Genomic DNA, 25,180 nt, shown 5'->3' with positions numbered 1-25,180 from the left:
ACACTTATTCATAGGGATGCACGATATTTATCGGACAGATAAATTATCGACCGATTTGGGTAAAAATGACGTCATTTTTATTGCTCCGATAAATAAATGAAACCCGATCCGATAAAGTACTCTTGCTGGTAAATCAATCAATCAGTCTGGTTTATCTGAGATTCATCTGCTTTCCGAGTGCAAGTGACTGCAGCTGTAAACTGCAGTGACTCTCAGCCTTTGTCGCGTTTAATACGTCATCATCTGTGTCGTCATCATCGCCTTCGCAGGTCTGGTAGTTTTTCACAGTGACAAAGGAGGACAATGCTACTGCTATTTGCAACACATGTTTAGCAAGGATTCCGAGAGGAGGTAAAAAGCCGTTAAGTTTTAACAATCTTATATCTCACTTCAGCGGTCGTCATCGCGGTGAATCTGTTTTAGGGGCAGTTCACATGTCGCGCCTAAAAACGCGTGAAAAACGCTGAAGCGCCACCTTCTCTTTCTTTCCAAACCCAAAGTCTTTGCCAAACCGCTCTGTAGTATGAGCTCCAGTGGTGTCTGCCGTTGCTAAGCAGCCATGACATGCGCTCTCCATAAAGACGCGGTAGTTTCAGCAAAGAATAAATAGATTTTCAGCATTAAAAATCGCTTGCAGTAGCTCTGTTATCAAATTTATTTAAAAATGTTTATTCCTGTTTATTCCAGCTTTGATAAGCTGTTTCTCCACCTTGCCAGTGCTTTCAGTGTTATTAAGGGAAAGGACAAAGCTGATTGGTTGGTTCATGTCACATGACCTGCATTGCGCTTGCAACATTCTGAAGAGTTGAGACGTTTTTGTTTCGATTCTGATATTTTATTCCCCGCCTTGTACGATTTGGCTGCTGCACACATTCATAATATGATCAATAAGAATGGACTACACATAAGGTTTACCACAGACATTTGGACATCTGACTTTACTCCATGATGCACTTTTCATTTTTTCCAGGTTGACAAATGTCAAAGCATTTTATTTTATTTAGAATTGTGGTGCCTTACACAAAAAAAAAAAAAAAATACATTTTTGAAAAGTCAGGACTGTTTGCTATGATTGTTAGACCCAGATATATAATATAAATTTCATTAGTTTATCTTAGATTTTGTATTCTCCTGTGTGCACAAAATTATCATATAAAAATATGTATTGGTTATCGGTATCGGCCAAAAGAAGGACTTAATTATCGGCTATCGGTATCGGTTAGAATTTTTCATATCGTGCATCCCTACTTATTAATGATAAACATCCTGCAGGGGGTGCAAACTTAAGCACTCAGCTGTAACGTGAGCCCTTATGGGATTCAATGGTGATTGGTGATTGCTAGAACTGGCCAAGCTAGCCCTCCCGCGAAGGTAGTCCTGTTGCGAAAGCCATTTCATGTTTAACTGTGGGTTAGTGTGTGGTTCCAACCAGTAAATACAACCTAGACCATAACGTATGACTGATTTACTGCTTGATTTGTGAGCAGAATTACATTAGTCAAGGCATCGTAAGGACTTAAATGTCAATAAATAGTTACAAGTCTTTTATGGAATAAACTGCGTAGTTAATATACAGCAGCAATCCGGAAAGAACACTGTAATACTGGATGAAATACAATGCCGCCTCCAGCCCCATCTCTATGTGACAAGCCTTGCGCTGTAACGGTATTTTGTTTTCTTTATGAGATACGCTGCAGATCTGTAAAGCTGTTGAATAGTGTATTAACCTATTTGTCAGTGCCTGAGCTTGCAGTTATGTCACATCTTAAAAGTGCACGCACAAAGCGCCCACCCCATCACCTTTTTTTCCCCCCTTACGAATGGTTCGATCAATCTTTTCCAGTCTGTAAAAGATGCAAGTTCCTAAAATAACCCCTCTTCAGGCACAGGAGCATTCTGCTTATTCAAATTTCAGTCAACAAGCTGGCATCCAACCCAGACTGTCTGAGCGCTCGCTCTCTTTCAGATTACTTATTGATTTGAGCAGCTTCTGAGGAGTGCAAACATAATGGAGGCCGCTCTCATCAAAGCACCTGCTTGTTTGCCTATGCGGATCCCTGTTCAGTGAGACTCTCTTATTACAAAGCCATATAAACAAGCAAAATATCTTCTCTTTAGAGCTAAATATTTTTAAATTAAAATGCATGCTAACTGAATTGCATGCGTTTTTATTAGCTGCATTTCAGAGATTGGTGTGATGCCCTCATCACAAATTAAATCAACTCATTTTACACCACATGACAATAAAGGAACATCTTATTTAGCAAATGCAGAACAGATGACAAGCTCCTCAACAGCCTCAGCTTCAGAAAGTACATCAATGGACCCGTCAGGGACCGTATGATGCATATTGCATGCAAAATCAGGATCTGGCCAGCTCCAATTTGATTGGTTGACTGCTATGCAACTTCCAGGAGTCAGCATGCACTTGATTTTAATCAGTCTGCTAGGAAGGAGTGTTTACAAGTTCCCAGGCTGCTGCAATGAGCGTTTTAGAGGAAGAACCAATTGCTGTATTAATCACGTGTACAAGGTGAACGGCATAAAATCTTTAAAAGATATTTGAGAGGCAATTAGCAGCAGTAAACATGTTATTGAAATAACTGCTACTTATTACTTTTAGATAGAAATTTCTGACCACAAAGTTGCACAACATTTTAAACAAATTGCTTAAGTGTTTACCGTGTAAGCTTTCACAGAGATTGCTGAGAATGCGCCAACACTTTGCACATTGGCGGATTACGGTATCATCGATTTCGCATTTACCTGCCTCTAAACATCACATTAAAAAGCAAACAACCGGAGTTTCTTGTTATATGTCGATCAGATGGGCTTTCTACCCCTAAGTGGGTTATTATTATGGGCCAGAACAACCAATATTGTAGCAAATTTCAAATGTTTTATTCTGTGATATAATCTATAGTATAATTCACAGAGGCTGCTTTGCACAACATCATTATTTAATAACAATCTGATGGCAGACACTATACCTCTCAAGAGAAGCTGTATAAATGAAGTCATTACTCAATTTCATTCAGTTATAGCTATAGTTGTGTGTGGGCACTGTGTTGATGTCTACATCAAGGGATGAACAATGGTTTAAGGAAAACATAAGATGTTGCTGGACTGCTGCTCTGATGCATTTTGGAAATAAGCCACAGGAGATCTGGGCTGAAGCTCAAATGAAACTAAGAGCTGTACAGAAATATCAGCAGTTTTGCAACAGGGAGACAAATCCTGCAAAATAAACACTAAATGTTGACTGGATACTGTCCATCACGGTTTGATTTTTAGAGAATGGCATAGAAAATAAATTTAGGTAGGTTGACATGACAATGTATTAAAAATGCAAACAACAATGTTGTCAAAAATATCCCCATTTATATGGATCTGCAAAAATGACTAAAAACGCTATTTATGCATGCCAGGCCAGTAGTTGGCGATGTCACTTTGTAAAACAACACTACGCTTCTGACCACATACCTAAAGACTGAACACGGAAACAAAAACTGTATCATTTTCAAAAACTTGCACTATAAAATTTGCTTTTCTAAAGGGACCTTCCAAAGGTATGGAAGCCCGTTTTCGCCAATGAATAAAACTTGAAATTGCAAGTTCTCACAGTTCTGATTTTTTCCTTGAATAGGGAAAAAATACTATGTTCTCAGAATTGCGAGTGTATATCTCACAATTCTGACTTTATAACTTACATTTGAGAGTTTATATCATGCAGTTACAGTATGAGGAAAACAAATCTGAATTGCAAGTTTATTTCACAATTCAGAGGAATCAGAATTGACCCATGGCTGCCCCCTAAAACATGGTTAGAGATGCCATGACGTAGGTGGCAATTCCTTAACCGTATTCCTTTCATAGGCCATCCCATAGAAAGGAGGAAGCTGATAATGTGGTCACTTCGTCATTTAAGTTCAAGGGATAGTTCACCCAAAAATGAAAATTCTGTCAATAATTACTCATCATGCCTTATGTCGTTGTCGTTCGAACAACTAAGACTGTCATTTATCTTCAGAACGTATAAGTGTTGAAGGTCACTAGGACCTTTTCCATTCTTGTCAAGGGGAGTGCTAACCTTCTCTCCTTTCATACAACACATTACGCAATATCACGCAACTGAGAAAAGTCATAAATGTGAGTTTGTATTACAGAATTCTGATTTTGTCACGCAATACAGACTTTATAACTCGCAATTGCAAGTTTATATCACGCAATTATGAAAAAAAAAAGTTTCAGAATTGCAAGATGTAAACTCAGTTGCAAGAAAAAAGTCAGAATTATGAAGAAAAAATAAATAAATGGCAATTACCTTTTTAAAAACTTTTATTCAGTGGCGGAAATGGGATTCCATACAAAGAGGTGCTCCAAATTTTGGGAAAATAAAACACATAGGCAAAAAAAAAAAAACAGCAAGCACTATAAGCAGCCAAAATAACTAAAAATCAAGATCAATAATTCTTATTTTAATATATCCCTTTATTTTATTACTTCCTCACAGCATTTTTTAATTATTCCTACGGTCTTGGAAAACCTGAATATATATGATCCCAATTCTAAAAGTGATTTCTAAACCAAAAAAAAAAAAAAAAAAAAAAAAAAAAAAGAGTCACATAAAATCAATAAAATACTTAATTTTTTATAAAAGAATGCACATCCCATAGAAAGGAGGAAGCTGATAATGTGGTCACCAATTCATTTAAGTTAAAGGGATAGTTCACCCAAGAATGAATATTCTGTCATTAATTACTCACCCTCATGTCGTTCAAACCCCTAGACCATCATTTATCTTCAGAACACAAATTAAGATATTTTTGATGAAATCCGAGAGCGTTCTGACCCTCCACAAACAGCAAGGGTCCAGAAAGGCAACAAGAACATCGACAAAATAGTCTACGTGACAACAGTGGTTCAACCGTAATTTTATGAAGCCACGAGTATACTTCGGAATTTGTGTTCCGAAGACGAACGGAGGTCTTATGGGTTTCAAACGACATGAGGGTGAGTAATTAATGACAATTTTCATTTTTGGGAGAACTAACCCTTTAAGCAGTATTTAGCTTCATAAGCAGTCTGTTGTAAGCTTGTCGCGAGAGGCGTTGTTTTTGACACATTTGACAACACCAAGATGATGTGCTGCCACTTTCCTACCCCATCTCTGATTACAGTGGTTTCAAGAGTATCTTTGTAGGGAAATGTAAAAAAAATAAATTAAATAAATTAAATTAAATAGAGGCGGTAATACTGCTAACAGCTTCAATTCCTAAAAAGAATAAATAACATTACAACAAGAAAGAAGTGCTCTTTGCAAACTTCTACACGCAGTGGGACATAAATGCATGAGTGAATGTTTCACAATTGAGACAACCGACGTGACCTCGACCTGGCCTTCAGCTCGGAGGGTTGCTGACAGAGATGGACAGATCTCATCTTTCTTCTCCCTTCTCGCTCATGTAGCTGGCAAAGACCTCAGATCACCGCTCGCTCACATTCTGGCTGGGAGCAGCAAGGCTAAGATCCACAATGTCAGCGCTTGACGACAGCGAATGGCGCACTGCTGAGCAAATCTGCCTGAAAGCGGTGCTGTTCCACACTCCCTGAGATATTCGTTACGGGCAGAGAGTAAATTGAAAGGGCAGATTCCATCAGCCCACGACAACAAACTTCCTCAGCTCATGACTCTAATAGAGACACAACCCCTGAAACAACTCATAATCTCACATCCTAGTGCATGTGGGGTCACGTGCACCGAACTGCGGCGTTCGGCAAATAAAAGCCACTTAATGAGAGAGCCCTCAGGCGCTGAGATGCCAGGACTCCCAAGATGCATCAAAAGATCTGGCCTCATCTTCCCCAACATCTCCTATGGTCACAGGGACGTCGAGGGGACAAACGTCTAAAAATAGCCTTCATGCTTCCATTTATAGAACGCACAAGGCAAAGCCACAGATCCATTTCTCTCATAATCACAAATCTTCCCTTACAATTCTTTTGTCTTTCCACAAAGCTGCCCGGAGCGATAAGCGATGACGATTTCCAGTCAGAGCAGCTTAATTTACTGCTGGAACAATTCATTTCAATAAGTTGGCAGGACCAGGCTCCATTCCATTGACGTTTTCATGCATATATTACATTTCGTTCAAGATTTATGTCTTTATTAGCATTGTCTTGTCAATATCAGTGACATTAGATGAATAGGAATGAATGATGTGTGAAGCAAGCATCATTTCCCAAAGTGTGGACCAATAGACGCATGCAATAAATCTAAGATGTTGAAATTACATTACGTGGAATAAATGTATAGTTCACCCAAAAATGAAAATTCCGTCATACTCACCCTCACGTCGTTCGAACCTTTGTTCATCTTTGGTACACAACTTAGGATATTTTTAATTAAATCCATCTGCAATGCAACTGACACGGTCAAGGCCCAGAAAGGTAGTAAGGACATCATTAAAAAAAGTGCATGTGACATCAGTGGTTTAATCTCAATTTTATGAAGCTATAAGAATACTTTGTACACAAAAAAAGGAAATTGTTACATAAAGTTAAAAGTATTATCATAAAATCATAATCTTCATAAAAATAAGGTTGAACCACTGATACCAAACAGACTATTTTAGTGATGTCCTTACTACCTTTCTGGGCCTTGAACATGTCAGTTGCATTGCTGTCTATTAGAGCCCGACCGATTTATCGGCAGGCCGATATTATTATATATATTATCGGCCGATATTAGGCATTTTCCAAACTATCGGTATCGGCATTTATAATGGCTGATAAATTAATATTTCAAAGATAAAAAACGGACGAAACACACTTCAACCATGTCATGAGTGTTGGCGTTGTTTTGTTTGTTGTTTGTCCATCAGAGGGCACTCTACACCGTCCCTGTTGGCAACACTCCTGTATAACGCGCCACATATCCTGCAACTTGCTGATCCAGCCAGAGTCGGGCAGAGAGAGAGCCAGTTATCCGCGAGTGAGATCATTGGTGAAGTGTGTTCATGGTAGGGTTGAGAATCTAAAATTTATTCCGATTCTGGAATTGGATACTTAAGAAAGAATTGAATACTTTATATAAAATTAAAAATGTTGATTCCTCTTATCGAATCCTGGGTGCAATTTTTCATCTAGTGATCTGCCAGGACCTTCCGCGTGTGCAATCTGCCAGGACCTCGTGTGGTAATGTAAACATCATTCTACAAGATGAATCGCGCGAAGTGCTCAAAAGTGTGGCTACGCTTTGTAAAAACCGAAGACAAAGCTGCCGCTGCACGCAAACTTCATCTGCAAGGGACGGATGCTTTAGGCCCGCCCGCTCCAAAAGGAGTATATGTTATTTCGTCCCGCAAAAGCCCACTGATAAAAGTAACTTATATCCCCGCGGGAAGACCGGTATCTACTTCATCTCTTGGCTGCATGAAACAAACCCTCCCTTTAATGTAAAGGCAAAGATGATCAGAGTAATAGTAACGAACTCTATCAGTGGAAGCTAATGCCGCTAGTGGAAGACCGCTAACGTTAACATTAATGAGCTTGGAAACCACAACAAACTAATTCTGCCTAAATAAAGTAATGATTACTGTATTTATAACTAGCATATATCTAGTTACAGTCCCTGGATTGTAAAATGTAAGTTAGACTTGCGAGGAGTGAACATTTAGACATAGAGAAAAAGTATCAAACGTAGCTTGTGCATAAAAGTTAGCTTTTCTTTTACACGTGTGTGAAATCCAATAACGCCAAGTGTGCGTTGCAGACTGTCGTTCAGCCGGAGCATTAACGAGTCACATAATGGATTTAGATCGCTAAAACTTAACAGAATTTGTCTCCAGTCCTATTCAAAGTTATATTTATGAAGCTTACAAAGTCTTTTAAAACTGTTGTTTTTGTTTTTGTTTAAAGGACTTTACGTTTCGTATCTTAAGTTTGTATTTTTATACATTTTATTTATCAGAACTTTAATATATTTATGTTCCTCTGTTCTGTTGTGACAATAAAAAGAAACAAGTTTCTTTTTAAAATGCATTATCATATTATGTATATATGCCGATATATCAAAATATCGGATTTTAAAACCAACAAATATTTGTATCGGCCTTCAAAATCCTTTATCGGTCGGGCTCTACTGTCTATGCAGAGTCAGAAATAGTGTTGCACGATATACCCGGTTCTAAAAAGGCATCACAATGCCTTGCTTTTCCGTATTGTACTAGTACCAGTACTTTAAGAAAGCATTTTAATAATATTCCCTGAGTAAATCACTGTTTATTTAGGGCCCTATGATTACCACGAAGCGGAAAATGCAGACTGAATCACAGGATCCAGTCATAATTTAATTTACTCTACACACGGAATATCACGGAACTTGCCTGTTTAAATATGAATCTTGCATGTTCTGTATGAATGAATGGCACAGAAGCACGGTTTCGCTTACTACACACATACTGAAGAGAGTGTGTTTTCAGTCTCTGCTGCCTCAATATATGAGTACATGAACACAAACAAACTGCTGTGAGAGTCAGTTCATGAGCATTTTACTGTTACTTTTGAGAAAAACCATCATCATATATACAAACAGAAACGTCAAGGACTTCACAACAATTCGTCGAAATAAAACTTGGGTTTAACTTGACAGAAATATTACTTAGTGTAATGTAAAAAGTGCTAATACTACTAATAAAAGTGTTATTAAAACAACATTTAAGGAATATTTACCAAAAAAATAATTTAACAGAAAATTGTAAATACACACAGTATTTATGGAAAATAAATATAATATAATATAATATTAAATTCTTAATAAAATCTAACTAATCTTTATAAATTAATTGGACATGCTTTTAATTATTGAAATTTAATGAAATGATTAAAGTGGAATCCAGAAAATCAATGGATAGAAGATTTAGAGAATTTGATAAAAATAAATAATTTCATTTTTATTAAACTTAATAAATTGCTGTTAAATTGCTTCATGCTTACTTCAAAGTTTCATGATTTCAATTAATTAGACATCCATTTTGATTAATATTTTTTAAATGAGACCATTAAAACAGAATCTAGAAAAATGTTTACAGGAAAAACATAATCCAGCTAAATGAAAACAGAAAAAAAAAAATGAATTTGGGGAAATAAAAAAAAAAAATAATAATAATGGGGCCCCATTTCATTTTTTTTGTTTTTGTTTTATTGTATTTGTCCTTTGTTACTTGCATCTATGTTCTTATTATTAACAACAAAGATAAAGTAACCAAAAAGACTATATCATGATATAAATTGTTATTGTGCAATAAAATTATTATATCATGAAATAAGATTTGGCTTTATCCTTTTAGCTAACTCACTAATATTGCAAAGATCTCTACATACCTGTAGGCTCAGCAGTTGCTTACCATAGTCCTGTGTAGTGGCACTGGCATGTGATTTGTATTATTTATTTATTAAAGGGGATGTTTTTTTTTTTTTTTTAAATAGATAAAATAGCTATAACCTCCATTTGGATCATCCATTATTTATTTACATTTCCTGTTGTTCTATGTTTTTGTTGTAATGTCGGTTCAGTAGTAGTATCAAGATATTTTAGTCCGGTATCATATCGAAGTCAAAATTTTAGTATCGTGACAACACTAGTCAGAAAGCTCTAAGATTATCAAAAACATTTTAATTTGTGTTCCGAAAATGAACGACGGTCTTACAGGTTTGGAACGACATGAGGGCGAGTAATGACAAAATGTACATTTTTGGGTGAACTATCCCTTTAAAGAGCATGGTAAGTATGGATATGTGTAGATAAAACACTGTCTCTGGATTGAAGCAATCATAATGCAATAAAAAAAATTAAATGTTATCATTTAACCTTGAGAGATCTTACAAGAGTAACCATTCACGTTGGAGGATTTTCAATAAATTTCCGAATGCCTGGGTTACCTGGGGATTTTTTACATTTTTGCAAGCCCTGCATTGAAATCTGCACTTCATTCTTAAACAAGTGATCACTCAAATATTAATCATACTATGAAGTGATGCATGAATTACCTGGTGGTGTGCAATTCTTCTCCGTCTCATTGTCTCCCGCAGCGGCCATAAGCCTTCGGCCCAAGTGATCTCTGGGTACAGCAAACCCCTCCTGTAGCACCAGCCCATGACCTGTGAATGAAGAAACACATCATTTAAATGACAATTTCAGAGCGTAGGCGCCAAAGCTGTTGTGAATCCGCTTACCCAGATCCCTTCATAACTGGCAGATATTTGCAGAATTTACCTTCGTTTGACAAATAAATAATTAATAGGCAGTTACATACATTCTCCCAACAATTTAATACATAATCTTATGTTACATCTCAAATGACAAAGGAATTTATAGTAATATTAATATTAATTAGCCAGTCTGGACTTATTTAATATAATGGCTTAAAGGAACACTCCACTTTTTTTGGAAATAGGCTCATTCTCCAACTCCCCCCGAGTTAATAAGTTGAGTTTTACCGTTTTGAAATCCATTCAGCCGTTTTCCTGTTCTGGCGATATCACTTTTAGCATAGCTTAGCATAGATCATTGAATCCTATTAGACCAATAGCATCACGTTCAAAAATGACCAACGAGTTTCGATATTTGTCCTATTTAAAACTTGACTCTTCTGTTGTTATATTGTCTACTAATGCCGGCGGAAAATGTAAAGCTGCGATTTTCTAGGCCGATAAGATGGAACTACACTCGCATTCCGGCGTAATAGTCAAGGAAGTTTGCTGCCGTAACATGGACGCAGCAGGCGGAGTAATATCACACAGCGCCTGAAATTAGTTTCCAGCTAGGTTAGCATTTGCACATGTGCTGTGTGATATTACTGCGCCTGCTTCGGCCATGTTACGGCAGCAAACTTCCTTGACTATTACGCCGGAATGGAAGTGTAGTTCCTAATCTTATCGGCCTAGAAAATCGCAGCTTTACATTTTCCGCCGGTCTTAGTACACGATATAACTACAGAAGAGTCAAGTTTTAAACAGGACAAATATGGAAACTCGTTGGTCATTTTTGAACGCGATGCTATTGGTCTAATAGGATTCAATGATCTATGCTAAGCTATGCTAAAAGTGATATCGCCAGAACAGGAGAACGACTGAATGGATTTCAAAATGATAAAACTCAATTTATTAACTCTGGGGGAGTTGGAGAATGAGCCTATTTCCAAAAAAAGTGGAGTGTTCCTTTAAGTATGTGCAGCTTATATGGACTGCACTCCCTTGACCCATTATATTAAATTTAAATCGGATAATAAACATTAGCACATAATTAATTAACCTAATATATGCAATTCCATGATTGTGTTCACTTAAACAGTCAAATTTTGTTTTAACAGAACTTCAAACACCAGAATGTTTAAAATGGTTTTATAAGTTTGACATGGCACCTTGCATTACATTTCACATCAGCTATCCAAATACTCATCATCCAGGAATAGTTAACAACTTGGAGCCAATTAGCTAAATGACTTGTCGGTTAGGCTTGGGGTTAGCGTTTGAAACTGCAGCCTTGATCTGCCTGGCTATCGGTTTTAATCAATATTCCAACAGGATGTGCATTGTATCATGGTTAGCAGCCCCACAGGGCTTATTTATTTTGAGAAAATCATATAAAAGAAAATAGTGTGAAGATTCAACCATGCATACTGTCCTAACAGCCAGAGCTTGAATTAGGATTTCATGCATATTTTGCCTACATTTCTATCCCTCAGCAGTCGGTTTCAGCACATGAGGATATGCAGTGAGATCCAAAAAATCATAATCACATGGATAATCACATTTATCTTGTTCTGAAACTATGGCACACATTTAGTGGAACATATTTGTTAGACAGTTGGCATTACGGCTGTTAATCATTGAACACATTGCATTTATTCAAATTATTAAAAAAAAATGCAAATTCTGTCAAAAATGATCAAATGTATGATGTTACTTTTTCTGTGCAACATGAAAGCAATTAACAAGCAGAAGTCATCACTCAGTTCTATTTTTAGGGATTTTCATGACGTTCAATTCCTTAGACATTTTGTGAACGTCTGGATTCTGCCACCAATGTGGTCTGAAGAATTAGAACACTGTACTGAAACACTGTGAGTGTTTTCAGAAAACATTCACATTAGGATTACATTGTGAAAAACAATGGTCCTCTAAATACTACAAAACAATAAACAGATAAATCTGATGACTACCGCTGGTTACATGCAACAAGAAATAGCATGACCAGTGTAGTCTGATTCACAAACGAATCACACTTATGAGCATATACTTCTTAATAAACTTGCTTTACTATCAGTTTTACTTCACTTACGGAGTAAATGGTTGAATGAGTGGTTAATTTAGTGGTTCTTGACTGGTTAAATTTGACTCGTCCAGCTCAAGTGTTAGTGTGTGTAATAGGTTGTTTTTTAAAAGTCAGAATATTTTTGATTCCAGTGTAATATGCAGTCAGCTAGCCTTTCATGTATTAATTCCCCTAAAATAACGTAAATTACAAAAAGAGTATATGGGCCATTCTACAGAATTTGTTCAAAGTCAGAGTTGGAAATCCACAAATGATTTATGTCTGCAAATAGTATAATATCCAAGGAACATGTTTCTAGTAATTGTGCAGTTAATTCTCATATTGTGTTTTCAGGAAGTTTTGGAATATTTCTTCTCTCCCCAAAATTGTCACTACCAAAACACAGCAATAAAAGGCATAAAGTCAATCATACATGACGCATAGTCGCATACTAAAACATACTAAGCTGCTCATTTGCATAACTGTACTAAAATTGTTTATTTCCTTCAAATAAAGGATTTGGTGTTTCCTTTTGTCACCACGTGTTTCAGTCGTGACCATAGGTAACAGTGATAATTTTAGATACTTTTAAGCCCACCTCAAATAGACTAATCAGCAGATGGTTAGCTAGCACAATTCTGAACAGTTGTACACACATAAAAACTAAAATGTTATGGAATGACACCCAAAATGTGTGCTTAATTGCAAAAAAAAAAAAAAAAAAAGGTGCTTGCTAGTGACGTTCCTTAAGGTTACACACAGATTTTCAAACTTAACACATTTACCTTAAAATGATGGGGCCTATTATCTCGCCATGTAGCTATGAGAAAGAGGAACACATGAATATTTACTGATCATAAAAGTAGGGGTGTAGTTCAAATAAGTCTTAGGCAATGGACTAAAACATGCACTGTTTCGGTACACTGTAAAAAGTTTTCACCAGTTTTAACTTAAAAACGTAAGTTTAGCAGCTGCCTTAAGATTTTAAGTTAAATCAACTTAAGTCATTTAAACTCACAAGTTCAATCAACTCATTTTTATTGTAATAAGTTAAAATGACTTGTAGTTTTAAGCTGATTTAACTTAAAAACTGAAGGCAGCTGCTGAACTTGAATCTGGGGAAAACTTTTTACAGTGTAGTGATAAAATGCAGGACACATTTTTTTAAACTTTCATGATTTAAAAACAAAATATTAAAAATATTTTTTTCACTTAAAATAAATAAAATAAAAAGCTAATTTTAATAAAAACAACTGAAATAAAATACAAAAATTTCAATATCATTTTCATAAGTTGATTTAGGGGTTAGCGTTCGGGGCAGCCACCTCCCAAACGAAAGTACCCAATAAATGATGATTTTATGTATATTAAGCTTACTGACATTTAAAATATTATTGTGGGTTTCAATATACACTATATTGCCAAAAGTATTCGCTAACCTCCTTTTAATAAACAGGTTTGACTACTTTAGTAATTTCCATGAGTGCAAATCTTAATGTTTAAGCATAAAATGATATTCTAGGGAATTGTGTGCTTCTAATTTTATAGCAACAGTTTGGACAGGACCCTCTTCAATTCTAACATGACAATGCCTTTGTGTATAAGGCAAGGTTCAAATCGAAATTACTGATTCAGTCAGTGTGGAAGAACTTGACTGGTCTACAGAAAGCAAAGTCCTAAACCCAGCTGAACACCTCTGGTGTGACTTTAAATGCAGACCTTGAGCCAAAAACTCATTATAAAAACTGGCTTTATGCAGACCAGTCAAGTTCTTCCACACTGACTGAATCAGTCATTTCGATTTGAACCTTGCCTTATACACAAAGGCATTGTCATGTTAGAATTGAACAGGGTCCTGTCCAAACTGTTGCTATCAAATTAGAAGCACACAATTCCCTAGAATATCATTTTATGCTTAAACATTAAGATTTGCACTCATGGAAATTACTAAAGTAGTCAAACCTGTTCATTAGAAGGGGGTGAGCGAATACTTTTGGCAATATAGTGTATAATAGAAGGACAGTAAACATCTAACATTTTTTGGTTGTGGGACAGCAGTTTGCACCAATTCTGTAGAATGGCCCGTATACATTTGCCCAGTATTATCACGGTTAAAAATATACTATAGTTAGGTACCTTGATTTTTTTTTTTTTTTTTTTTACTGAAAGAATCATTTTCCGAATTTAAGAAACAAAACTGTTAACTTCCAAACTATTCCCTTCCTAGTCCCACTCCCAACTTATCTGAGTTGGGGGAGAAAAAAAAAAAAAAAAAACACACACACACAACACAAGATAAGGGTGATAATTTTCAATTTCTGGTGGACAATTCTTTTAATGCACACAATATCTTTTAAATGGCCAGTCTTGATTCTATTCCCTACAGTACATTAGGACTAGCCAGACAGAGACTGAAAAAAATCCCCAAACTGAAATCTACTGCAGCAAAACCTGTCAAAAATATTCCAACTGCTCCTAAATCAAGAACAGAATGACCCACTTAGAGCTTATGAGAAGCAGAAAAAAAAAGCAGTAAAGTTGTGTAACGAAGTGTCACAGAAGGAGGACAGAATAATGAACTCAACAGCAATAAAAAGTTCATTAAGCAGCATTTTCAGCCTGCACTAACTTCCCTACGGTTATCAATGGAGGGAAATGAGAAGGTGCAGAAGAACAGGAATGAGATTTGAGAAGCTGGCCCATATTAGGTGTGATGTTCGATAATCACAGCAGGAGAGCACACCAGATGGACTCCTGACAGGCTTATCAGATACGCCAACATCCGTAGAGCCATTAAGCAGAAAGCACATATTCAGCATCCTCATCATTACAATATCATGTGCAGGTAATCCCTTAAGCCGCTTGTAATTTTGCCGTAATTAAACTCAACCGCACCCACTAGCATCGCTCAGCCAGGCGGGCAACGCTGTACACTTCATAGGCAATAAGAGTAAGTGGAAAAGCGTGATGCAAAATCCCCTGTAATGAGACATCATTTGTGTCTGAGATGTGCTTGTACCACAGAGGTTTGATCTGTGCTCCATTTATAACCACCTAGGCTGGGTGTTCATTTCCGCTGGAAACTGCAGTCAATTGTATATCTAGGTAATGCATGTAACTGACTAGGGCTGCTTGATTATTGCAAAAATCATTATCACGATTATTTTGGTCAATACTGTAATCACGATTATTTAACATTATGACTGGGTGCACTTTGCACTGGGTGCTTTTTTTTCCATTTTTAAAGAAAAGACTGAATACTTTTATGCAAGTCTAAAGTATTCAAACAGCCTGCTACAGAAATTGAATGTAATTATTTGAATGCAAAATAAAACAGCGTCTTCACTGTAATAATTAAAAATGCCTTGTTTCTTATTAAAACTACAAAAGTCCTTCATTCAACTGCAGTGAGTGATTTTTTTCTTTGTATTTTTACATTTTATTAACATTAAGCACAGAGACGGCGGAAGGAATATAATTTGTTGCCGCTTTAAGAGCCACACGGATCCAATATACTGTTACAAACATATTTTCATTCTCAACGGTTTATGATCATTTAAGCTCTCCCTCATTTTAAAATATTTTTGCGTGTATTTGACCGTTTAGGTGTGCACATTGAGCTAAAAGATAACTTTACATGTCCGTGTTCTGCTGTCTCTGCATACACAGAATGGCGCAAGTTCTCTCGCTTGCTTTTAAAAACACAACATCAAAGAAACATTTATTAATCACATCCTTTTTATGAAAGTCACATTACATGATTTTGCTGATTTGCATGTGAAATTAGGCTTTTATGAAGGAGTGAAAGCTCACCACTGGAAAGGGGGTGGAATGGGGCGCAATAATTGTTTCATCTTGATTTTACTGTATTTTCATGATTGTTTGATGCAGAAATTAAAACTGAATTTCAATTATTTGCACAGCCCTATAACTGACTGGATTTTTCAGATGAAATGAACACTATTGTCATCAGGACACCCACTTTTATTGCATTTTACAAAAATATTTGACAATTATGATTACGGGGTATTATACAGACTTATTTTACACATTTACGCAATACTATATTATTATTATTATTATTGTAAACTTGCTCAGTAGCTCACCTGGTACAATATTGCACTTTCAATAAGAAGCACTTCGGTATGAGTCACAAAAAAGAGCTCAAGACTTGTAGAAAAATGCTAAAATGGCAGTGTTACTTTAGCAAATGCATTTTTACTTTTGTTACCACTATAGGTTAGGTTCAGGGTAGGCTAACATTATAATGGCACTCACCTGACATCTCTGTAATATTTGCAGAAATGTCACCACAAGCACTTTGTCCCCAATGAGCCTCAGATGGTCTACAATGGTATATGGGCAATTCTACAGAATTGGTGCAAACTGCTGTCCCACAACCAAAAAACATTTAAAAAGCATCCAAGAATTCCAAGAAGTCTTGGATGTTTACTAAGATCTTTCTATTATCTATTGAAACCAACAATCATATTTAAAATATCAATAAGCTTAGTATATATAAAATTATCATTTATTTGATACTTTTAATTGGAGGGTTTAATTGGCTGTCCTGAAAGCTAACTTATGAAAATACTAAAATCATTTTTGCATTTTATTTTGCTTTTAAAAAATATCTTTTTGATTTTTTTTTGTCAAAAAAAAAAAAATTATATATACTGTATATTAGGGCTGTCAAATGATTAATCCTGATTAATCACATCCAAAATAAAAGTTTGTTTTTACATATGTGTGAGTACTGTGTAAATTTATTATGTATATAAAAATACACACACTTGTATGTATATATATTTGATGCAAAATGTTATATGTAACTATAAAGAGTTTATATGTATATAGAATTAAATATAAATATATATAGACAACTATTATTATAATATATACATGTACGTGTATGTATTTATATATACATTATTAATATACTCAGTACTCACACATATTTAAAAACAAACTTTTATTTTGGATATGATTAATCAATTGACAGCCCTAATATATATATATATATATATATATATATATATATATATATATATATATATATATATATTTATTTATTTATTTATTTATTTTTGTAAAATATTAAACTATGTAGTTCATGTCACTACCGAAACAATGCATGTTTTATTCCATTGGCTAAGACTAATTTTTAACTATACCCCTGCATTTATCATCATGAAATATTTTTTAAATTTATGCTTGTACAACTATTCAGAACTGTGCTAGCAAAAATTTGCTTTTTTGAGCTGCGCCCAAATCTACAAAACAAAATCTACAAAACATCTCATCATTGTTTCTGTAGTGACAAAAGGGAACACAATCTTTTATTTGGGGGAAATAAAACAATTTTGTACAGTTATTGAACTTTTTTGTATTTTAGTATGTTTTTTTAGTGTTTAGTAAAGGCGTTAGGGAGGAAAAAAAAAATTCTGGTTGCTATACCAAAAACATTACTGTCACTACCAAAAATGTGCAGTCACAACCAAAACAAGACACGTTTTGTCAAAAATATAAAAAAAAATATTGAATTATCAACTTAGCTGATGGTGACAGTGTTTAGTTTCAATGTATATTCAAATCTAATGAATCCTTAACTTTGTAAAAGCCAAAAAGTTGATCATATTGATTTCAAAGAAAAAATGGATTTAAAATACAACAAATCTCATAAATCACACTTGAAATATAGAATATAAAATATAGAATTGTTATTGTTTTTGATTTACTTCTGAAATTTTTTTAATAAAATAGCAAAAATATATATATTTACAATGGTAGATGGAATCAAAATCTTAACAGGCAAATGTATTAAATTATACATTACTGTGTTTCAGTAGTGACAAATATTCCAAAACTTTCTGAAGACACAATATGAGAATTAACTGCAGTTACTAGAAATGTGTGAAAATGTGTACAAAATTTGTGGAAGATATTTTTTTCCAAGAGGTTTCCAACTCTGACTTTGCAGCAATTCTATAGAATGGCCCATATATCATAGTTTGCGTACTGTGCTCTTCACCTGCCACTGATTCCATTTCCTGTGTCCTTTTCATCTCCATACTTAAATTACACATGAGATAGTTATACCCTCCATCTTACAGATGTGATTTTTAATCCAATTCGTAAAACTGCTTTTCCTCAAATCCTCCTTCACCTTCCTTTCACAATACTCTTGCGGAGAGACATATAAAAGAAAAAAAAAGAAAACATGAGACTCTATGGATATCAGACTGTCTGCCGGCTAATGATCAGCGGGGGTCTCAGAGCTCTGCTTATATCTCCAGTTTTATCTTTAAAAATGTTATGTAGTTCCAAACCTACATGACCTTATTTCTTCCGTGGAACGCAAACGGAGATGTTAACTAAATATTCAATCTGCATATTTCCACACAATTAAAGTGAGCTGGGGAGTAGTAGTATCGACTGGACACTTCTTTTTCAAAAATGCATTACATTCAGATGTCCGTCATGATACAGAAGAAAAGATCTGTTACTACTTCCATTAGGCCTATATCTCAACTTTAAGAAAGAAAGATGTAAAAATAGATTACAAGCATGTCTTACAATAAAAACATATTTCAATCTTTCTCCTTCGAAACTTCATGTTCAATTCAATGTTACTGGTTTCTTTGTGATACATTGAAAAATTGACTAGCAATTTCTGAGTGAAAATTGTCTCTAAACCTTTTTTATGGTGCGTTTAATGACACTGGAGTATTATTAATATTTTGTTGTTAGAACATAATCTCAGCCTCAGATGTTACACCCACAGACCATTGGCTTCCTTTGACCCTGTAAACAAACATTGGTTTTCACGAGATTCTAAAGGCACATGTGCAACACCAACGTCATCCACCCGGACCTGCTTCCATAGTGCAAGCTAGGTTAAAGTGATTATGTTTTAAATATGGATATTTTTCTTACAAAAACACATCGATTCGCTACAGGAGACCTTTATTCACCCCCTGAATCCTTGTGAGTGACTTTTTATTATGGATGGATGCACTTTATTGGACTTATTTTGGAGCGATGAAAAGAAGCACCCACTGGCATGATAAAGCTTCGGACAGACAGAACAATTTTTAATATAACTCCAATTATATTCGTCTGAAAGAAGGAGGTCATATACACCTAGGATGCCTGGAGGGTAAGTAAATAATGGGCTAATTTTCATTTTTGGGTGAACTAACCCTTTAACGTTCCGCCTGGTCTTGACGCCAAACCGCTCATTAAAGAAAGCAGTCATGTTTATACAGTATCTTTGACAATAATGCTTATCAGGAACTACTAAACACTGGATTTGAGTTCATACTTAAGTAGATATTTACCTTATTTTTGCCGTAAGAACGGGAGTGGCCATTTGTAAATTTTATGGGTCTGGCTTCCGGCCTTATCCACATCCAGCTATTTTTAGCTGTACAAAACAGCTTGTTTTACTGCTTGATATTGCAAATTAGTGTGTCTTACCATATTATTTTAATGTATTATCTTAATTATGAACACACTGGCTTGCAGTGCAAACAGTTTTACCATTTACCGCACATTATTCTTCCTGTTGTTTCCCTACAGCGACTAATGAACCAGTCTCAACAAAAGGCATGTCAAAGAATACGGTGGATAGCCTTAATAAAATACATGCAAGAGTTTTACATGACAATTTGTTATTGTAAGGACAATAACTTTACATTTTCACATCCCTACACATGACGCTAAACAAAACTGTGACTGTTTGCTTAATTCAGTCAGAAGGCCTCTGAGAAGTTAGAGAAAGATCTTCATCGAACACGCTACATTCAATTAAACGGTTAGTTCACCCAAAAATGAAAATTAGCCCATCATTTACCATTGACGAATTCATGAGTGATGGGACAATCTGAGACCTTCTAAATGCATCGAGAATGGATTCTGAACTTAGATAAAAACTCAACAGCAGATGAGTTTATCCACACACTCAAATACTCATGAAGAAGAGTGCTGAGGAGCACTTGTGCGTTCAGCTGAGTCGTGTAATTTCACCTTGGCTCAGAATGCTTTTATGACACAAGATTAATGTATACACAGCCCACTGTGAACACCCTTGTAATTTGCTTCAACCTTTACGAATTGTATGAATGGTGAATCAAGTGCGAGTAAGGATTTGGAAACAAGCAGAGCACGGCTGTTTCTAAAGCAAGCAGCGCCATCTGCTGTTCAAAAACTAAGCTCAGAATCGATTTGAGAAAGAATCGCGATGTGTTCGAAAATCTCAGAATCGATGTGAAATCATTTCTCGATTTGGGTTGCAGCGATTTATCGTCCCATTCCTAGAATTTAATCAAAGTTATAATAAAAATGATCCTGGCATTTCCAAGCTTTAGAATTGCATGGGCGAGTGTTTCTCTTCATCAGTCCAAAACAAGTCCAATAAAGTGTATCCATGCCTCACACAGAATAAAGGCCTCCTGTAGCAAATCGATGCATTTTTATAAGAAAAATATGCATATTGAAAACAATAATCACTTAAATCTAGCTTGCACCGGCTGGTCATACACAAAAGCAGCTCCGGGTGAATGGCGATAAACTCGGAAGTGATGAACACGGACGCACCATAGAGAGAAGTAAACATAGCATCAGTCATGAATTAAAATTTTAAAAAGATTTGTAATGAAAAATGGAGAATTTTAATATAAACCAAGAGGAAACTGGTTTTCCTTTGCTAAACTAAGGAAGCTTTGTTTCCTTTGCTCCTGTAAACAAATGCTGGTATATGTGAGACTCATTGGCGCATGCGCAACGCTTACGTCTAACGCCATCCGCGCAGAACTGCTTCCATGTATGGATGCACTTTATTGGACTTGTTATATACTGAAGAGACCCATCTATGCAATTCTAAAGCTTGAAAATGCCAGGATAAATTTTATACATAACTCCGATTGGATTCATCTGAATCAGGAAGTCATATACAGGTGCTGGTCATATAATTAGAATATCTTCAAAAAGTTGATTTCACTAATTCCATTTAAGAAGTGAAACTTGTATAATGTTTACATTCATTCCACACAGACTGATATATTTCAAGTGTTTATTTCTTTTAATTTTGATGATTATAACTGACAACTAATAAAAACCCCAATTCAGTATCTCAGAAAAATTGAATATTGTGAAAAGGTTCAGTACTGAAGACACCTGGTGCCACACTCTAATCAGCTAATTAACTCAAAACACCTGCAAAGGCCTTTAAATGGTCTCTCAGTCTAGTTCTGTAGGCTACACAATCATGTCCAAAAGATGACCATTGACACCTTGCACAAGGAGGACAAGACACAAAAGGTCATTGCAAAAGAGGCAGGCTGTTCACAGAGCTCTGTGTCCAAGCACATTAATAGAGAGGCGAAGAGAAGGAAAAGATGTGGTAGAGAAAGAAAAAAAAAAAAAAAAAAAAAAAATTTGTACAAGCAATAGGGATAACCGCACCCTGGAGAGAATTGTGTAACAAAACCCATTCAAAAATGTGGGGGAGATTCACAAAGAGAGGACTGCAGCTGGAGTCAGTGCTTCAAGAACCACTACGCACAGACGTATGCAAGACATGGGTTTCAGCTGTCGCATTCCTTGTGTCAAGCCACTCTTGAACAACAGACAGCGTCAGAAGCGTCTCGCCTGCGCTAAAGACAAAAAGGACTGGACTGCTGCAGAGTGGTCCAAGTTATGTTCTCTGATGTAAGTAAAATTTGCATTTCCTTTGGAAACCAGGGTCCCAGAGTCTGGAGGAAGAGAGGAGGGGCACATAATCCACGTTGCTTGAGGTCCAGTGTAAAGTTTCCACAGTCAGTGATAGTTTGGGGTGCCATGTCATCTGCTGGTGTTGGTCCACTGTGTTTTCTGAGGTCCAAGGTCAACGCAACTGTATACCAGGCTGCTGACCAACTTTATGGAGATGCAGATTTCATTTTCCAACAGGACTTGGCACCTGCACACAGCACCAAAGCTACCAGTACCTGGTTTAAGCACCATGGTATCCCTGTTCTTAATTGGCCAGCAAACTCACCCGACCTTAATACAATAGAAAATCTATGGGGTATTGTGAAGAGGAAGATGCGATATGCCAGACCCAACAATGCAGAAGAGCTGAAGGCCACTATCAGAGCAACCTGGGCTCTCATAACACCTGAGCAGTGCCACAGACTGATCGACTCCATGCCACACCGCATTGCTGCAGTAAGGCCCCCGATCACACCGAACGCGTCTTTTAGTTCTAAAAATGCGAGGCGCACAGCACTGCCTTTTTTGGTGACTTTTAATAAAAGAGCAGTGTGCTGCGGTTTTTTTATGTTGCTAAGCAATGACCAAAACAGCTGTCCTGTCAGTCAAATCAAAGGATTATAGCGCGAGCCCTCTAAAATCTTAGTTTTTTGCTGTTAAGTAAACTGTCATATTAGCAGAAACCCTAAATAATACAGCTCCGGGTTACCCACGATAGACACCAAAGGTTTCTCCTCTATTTCTTGCAGTCTCCGGACTTTTTAAGCAACTGTAAACTTTCATCACCACAACAGAAGGCCCGCCTCTCCATTCATTCGATTGGACAATGGAAAAGAATGCGAATGACGTTGGGCGTTTTTCCGCTCAGAGTTGATTTTTTTTCAACTTCAGGCGCTCAGAGCGCTCCTGCAAAAACGCGAGGCGCAGCAGGCGGCTAAAACGCGAGGCGCCCGGGGCGTATAAGCAGCGCGCAGAACGCTCACTGCCAACAGAAAACCATTCAAAAGAGGCGCCTCCAACTGCAAAAACGCGTTCGGTGTGATCGCGGCCTAATTCAGGCAAAAGGAGCCCAAACTAAGTATTGAGTGCTGTACATGCTCATACTTTTCATGTTCATACTTTTCAGTTGGCCAAGATTTCTAAAAATCCTTTCTTTGTATTGGTCTTAAGTAATATTCTAATTTTCTGAGACACTGAATTTGGGATTTTCATTAGTTGTTAGTTATAATCATCAAAATTAAAAGAAATAAGCAATTGAAATATATCAGTCCGTGTGGAATGAACTATACATTATACAAGTTTCACTTCTCAAATGGAATTAGTGAAATAAATCAACCATTTGAAGATATTCTAATATGATAAGCACCTGTACACCTAGGATGCATGGAGGATGAGTAAATAATGGGCTAATTTTCATTTTTGGGTGAACTAACCCTTTAAATGTAAGCAATTCATGAAAACAATCAGAAGTTTCAAATCTGCCTGTGGCTTTGACTCCGCCCTTCACAATCTTGACCCGCCCATCTAAACGTTTGGCTCCGCCCATGTGGGCTACATTCAAACTCAGACAGCTTGAAATGAGCAACTAATCGTCGAATAGAATGAAACTGTGCATTCAATTTGTATAATACCGTTACAAATAAACACAATCAAGGGCTGTCGGTTACATATTTTGGACCACAGCTTGGAACCATCGTCGTGTGTTTGTTTGTTTGTTTGTTTCATTGTTGACTAACATACGCACAAATGAGACTGCTGAATATACTGTACAACGTGTAACCATGCCAACCGACATATCTACCCACAAAATAGCCCAGAGAATAACGGACGTTGTAAAGATGCTGTCAACCGTTTATGTGTAGATATTCATGTGAAGGGATGTTGTAACCACTCACATCAGCCTCTGTTCACACTACTGTGAATAATTCAGCGTCTGACGTCCCAAAAAAGGACAAGTCGGCGCATAATTAACACACCATACAATAACGACACGCGTAAGTAGCGATGTGTAAGTTAGTCTCACCAAAACATATAAGGACAATCACTTACTCACCTGTTTTTGTGAGCAACGCCGACATACACCACGCCAAGAACAGGACGCTGCAGATGAAGCACACCTGCACGAACAACATCTCTCTCCTTTTGCGAACTTTAAACATTTTGGTAATGATGCTCTTTTTAGATATACTGCAGCTCTGCTCCAGCTCCATGGTCGCCTGTGGCTGGGTCATTTTGTGAGTGTAATTCAGCTCCGAATCGAAGCTACACAGATGGCCGGGACCGCAGGAAATCAGGCTCGGGATGAGGTCTTCCTCATGTCCAGTGCGCGGATCCCGTGTGAGGCAGTGGAGCGCGCAGCGTGCATGTGTGTTTGAGCTTCAGTCCCAGGTGCGTCCACGCGTTCGTTCTGATGTTGTATTATTAAAGCAGCCCGTGTGTCCTGTTGCGAGAAAAAAAAATGCTAATTGTAATCAGCTGAAATTAATCACTGGACATATTTTGGTCGGACTTCACAGTTGTCTGGTTGTAAGAAGACTAAAAGCCACATTTTCTTTAACATAAGAACTATACGGGGCGAGCGTGGTGTTCTGTTATTTCATGAAATATATAAACAGCCCTGTCAGTACGCGTCTTTAGGATCCATGCCGTTAAGGCTCACTCCTCTCAAGTTGAGGTTTCATCTCCCTCTCATGCAGCTGCTGTGACTTCTACATGTGAGAGACTGTTACGCGCGTTCACGTGACGCTGATGACGTATGCACACTGAGCCTACTACACTCGCTAGACTAGACTACTATAATCCTTGGAAAAGGCATGGCTTCTAGCATATAAACAGTGTAGGCTGGTCCTAATAAATCACTGAATGTTATGTAAAATACGATTTATACATCATCTGAAGCTGAATAAATAAGCTTTCCATTGATGTATGGTTTGTTAGGATAAGACAATATTTGGCGGAGATACAACTTTTTGTAATCTAGAATCTGGGGGTGCAATAAAAATTACAATATATAGAGAAAATCACCATTCTTAGTAGGGCTAATGCATATTTCTAATCAAAAATTTAGTTTAGGTATATTTATGGTAGGTAATCACCTACCGTAAAAAAAAA

At 36.6% G+C, this 25,180-nt stretch overlaps 1 protein-coding gene and 1 non-coding gene across 3 annotated transcripts in view; both read right to left on the bottom strand.

The window, feature by feature from the left end:
* slc24a4a (solute carrier family 24 member 4a) overlaps positions 1-24,721 on the bottom strand; it is a 56,293-nt gene extending 31,572 nt beyond the window's left edge. For both annotated transcript variants that reach the window (XM_073826421.1, XM_073826422.1), the window contains exons 1-2: positions 24,123-24,721; positions 10,051-10,161 (exon numbers count right to left, since the gene is read on the bottom strand). In XM_073826421.1, coding sequence (XP_073682522.1) covers positions 10,051-10,161; positions 24,123-24,300 — 289 coding nt within the window. In that variant the 5' untranslated portion in view covers positions 24,301-24,721. The remainder of the gene's footprint in view (positions 1-10,050; positions 10,162-24,122) is intronic.
* Positions 3,948-4,112, bottom strand: LOC141296422 (U6atac minor spliceosomal RNA). Its single transcript, XR_012341267.1, has one exon. It is a non-coding gene; the product is annotated as a U6atac minor spliceosomal RNA (small nuclear RNA).
* Positions 24,722-25,180: the final 459 nt, after the last annotated feature.

This window comes from Garra rufa, chromosome 21 (genome assembly GCF_049309525.1).
Source record: "Garra rufa chromosome 21, GarRuf1.0, whole genome shotgun sequence".
NCBI lineage: Eukaryota > Metazoa > Chordata > Actinopteri > Cypriniformes > Cyprinidae > Garra > Garra rufa.
Note: the sequence above shows the minus strand (reverse complement) of the source record. Positions and strands in the feature narration are given on the sequence as shown.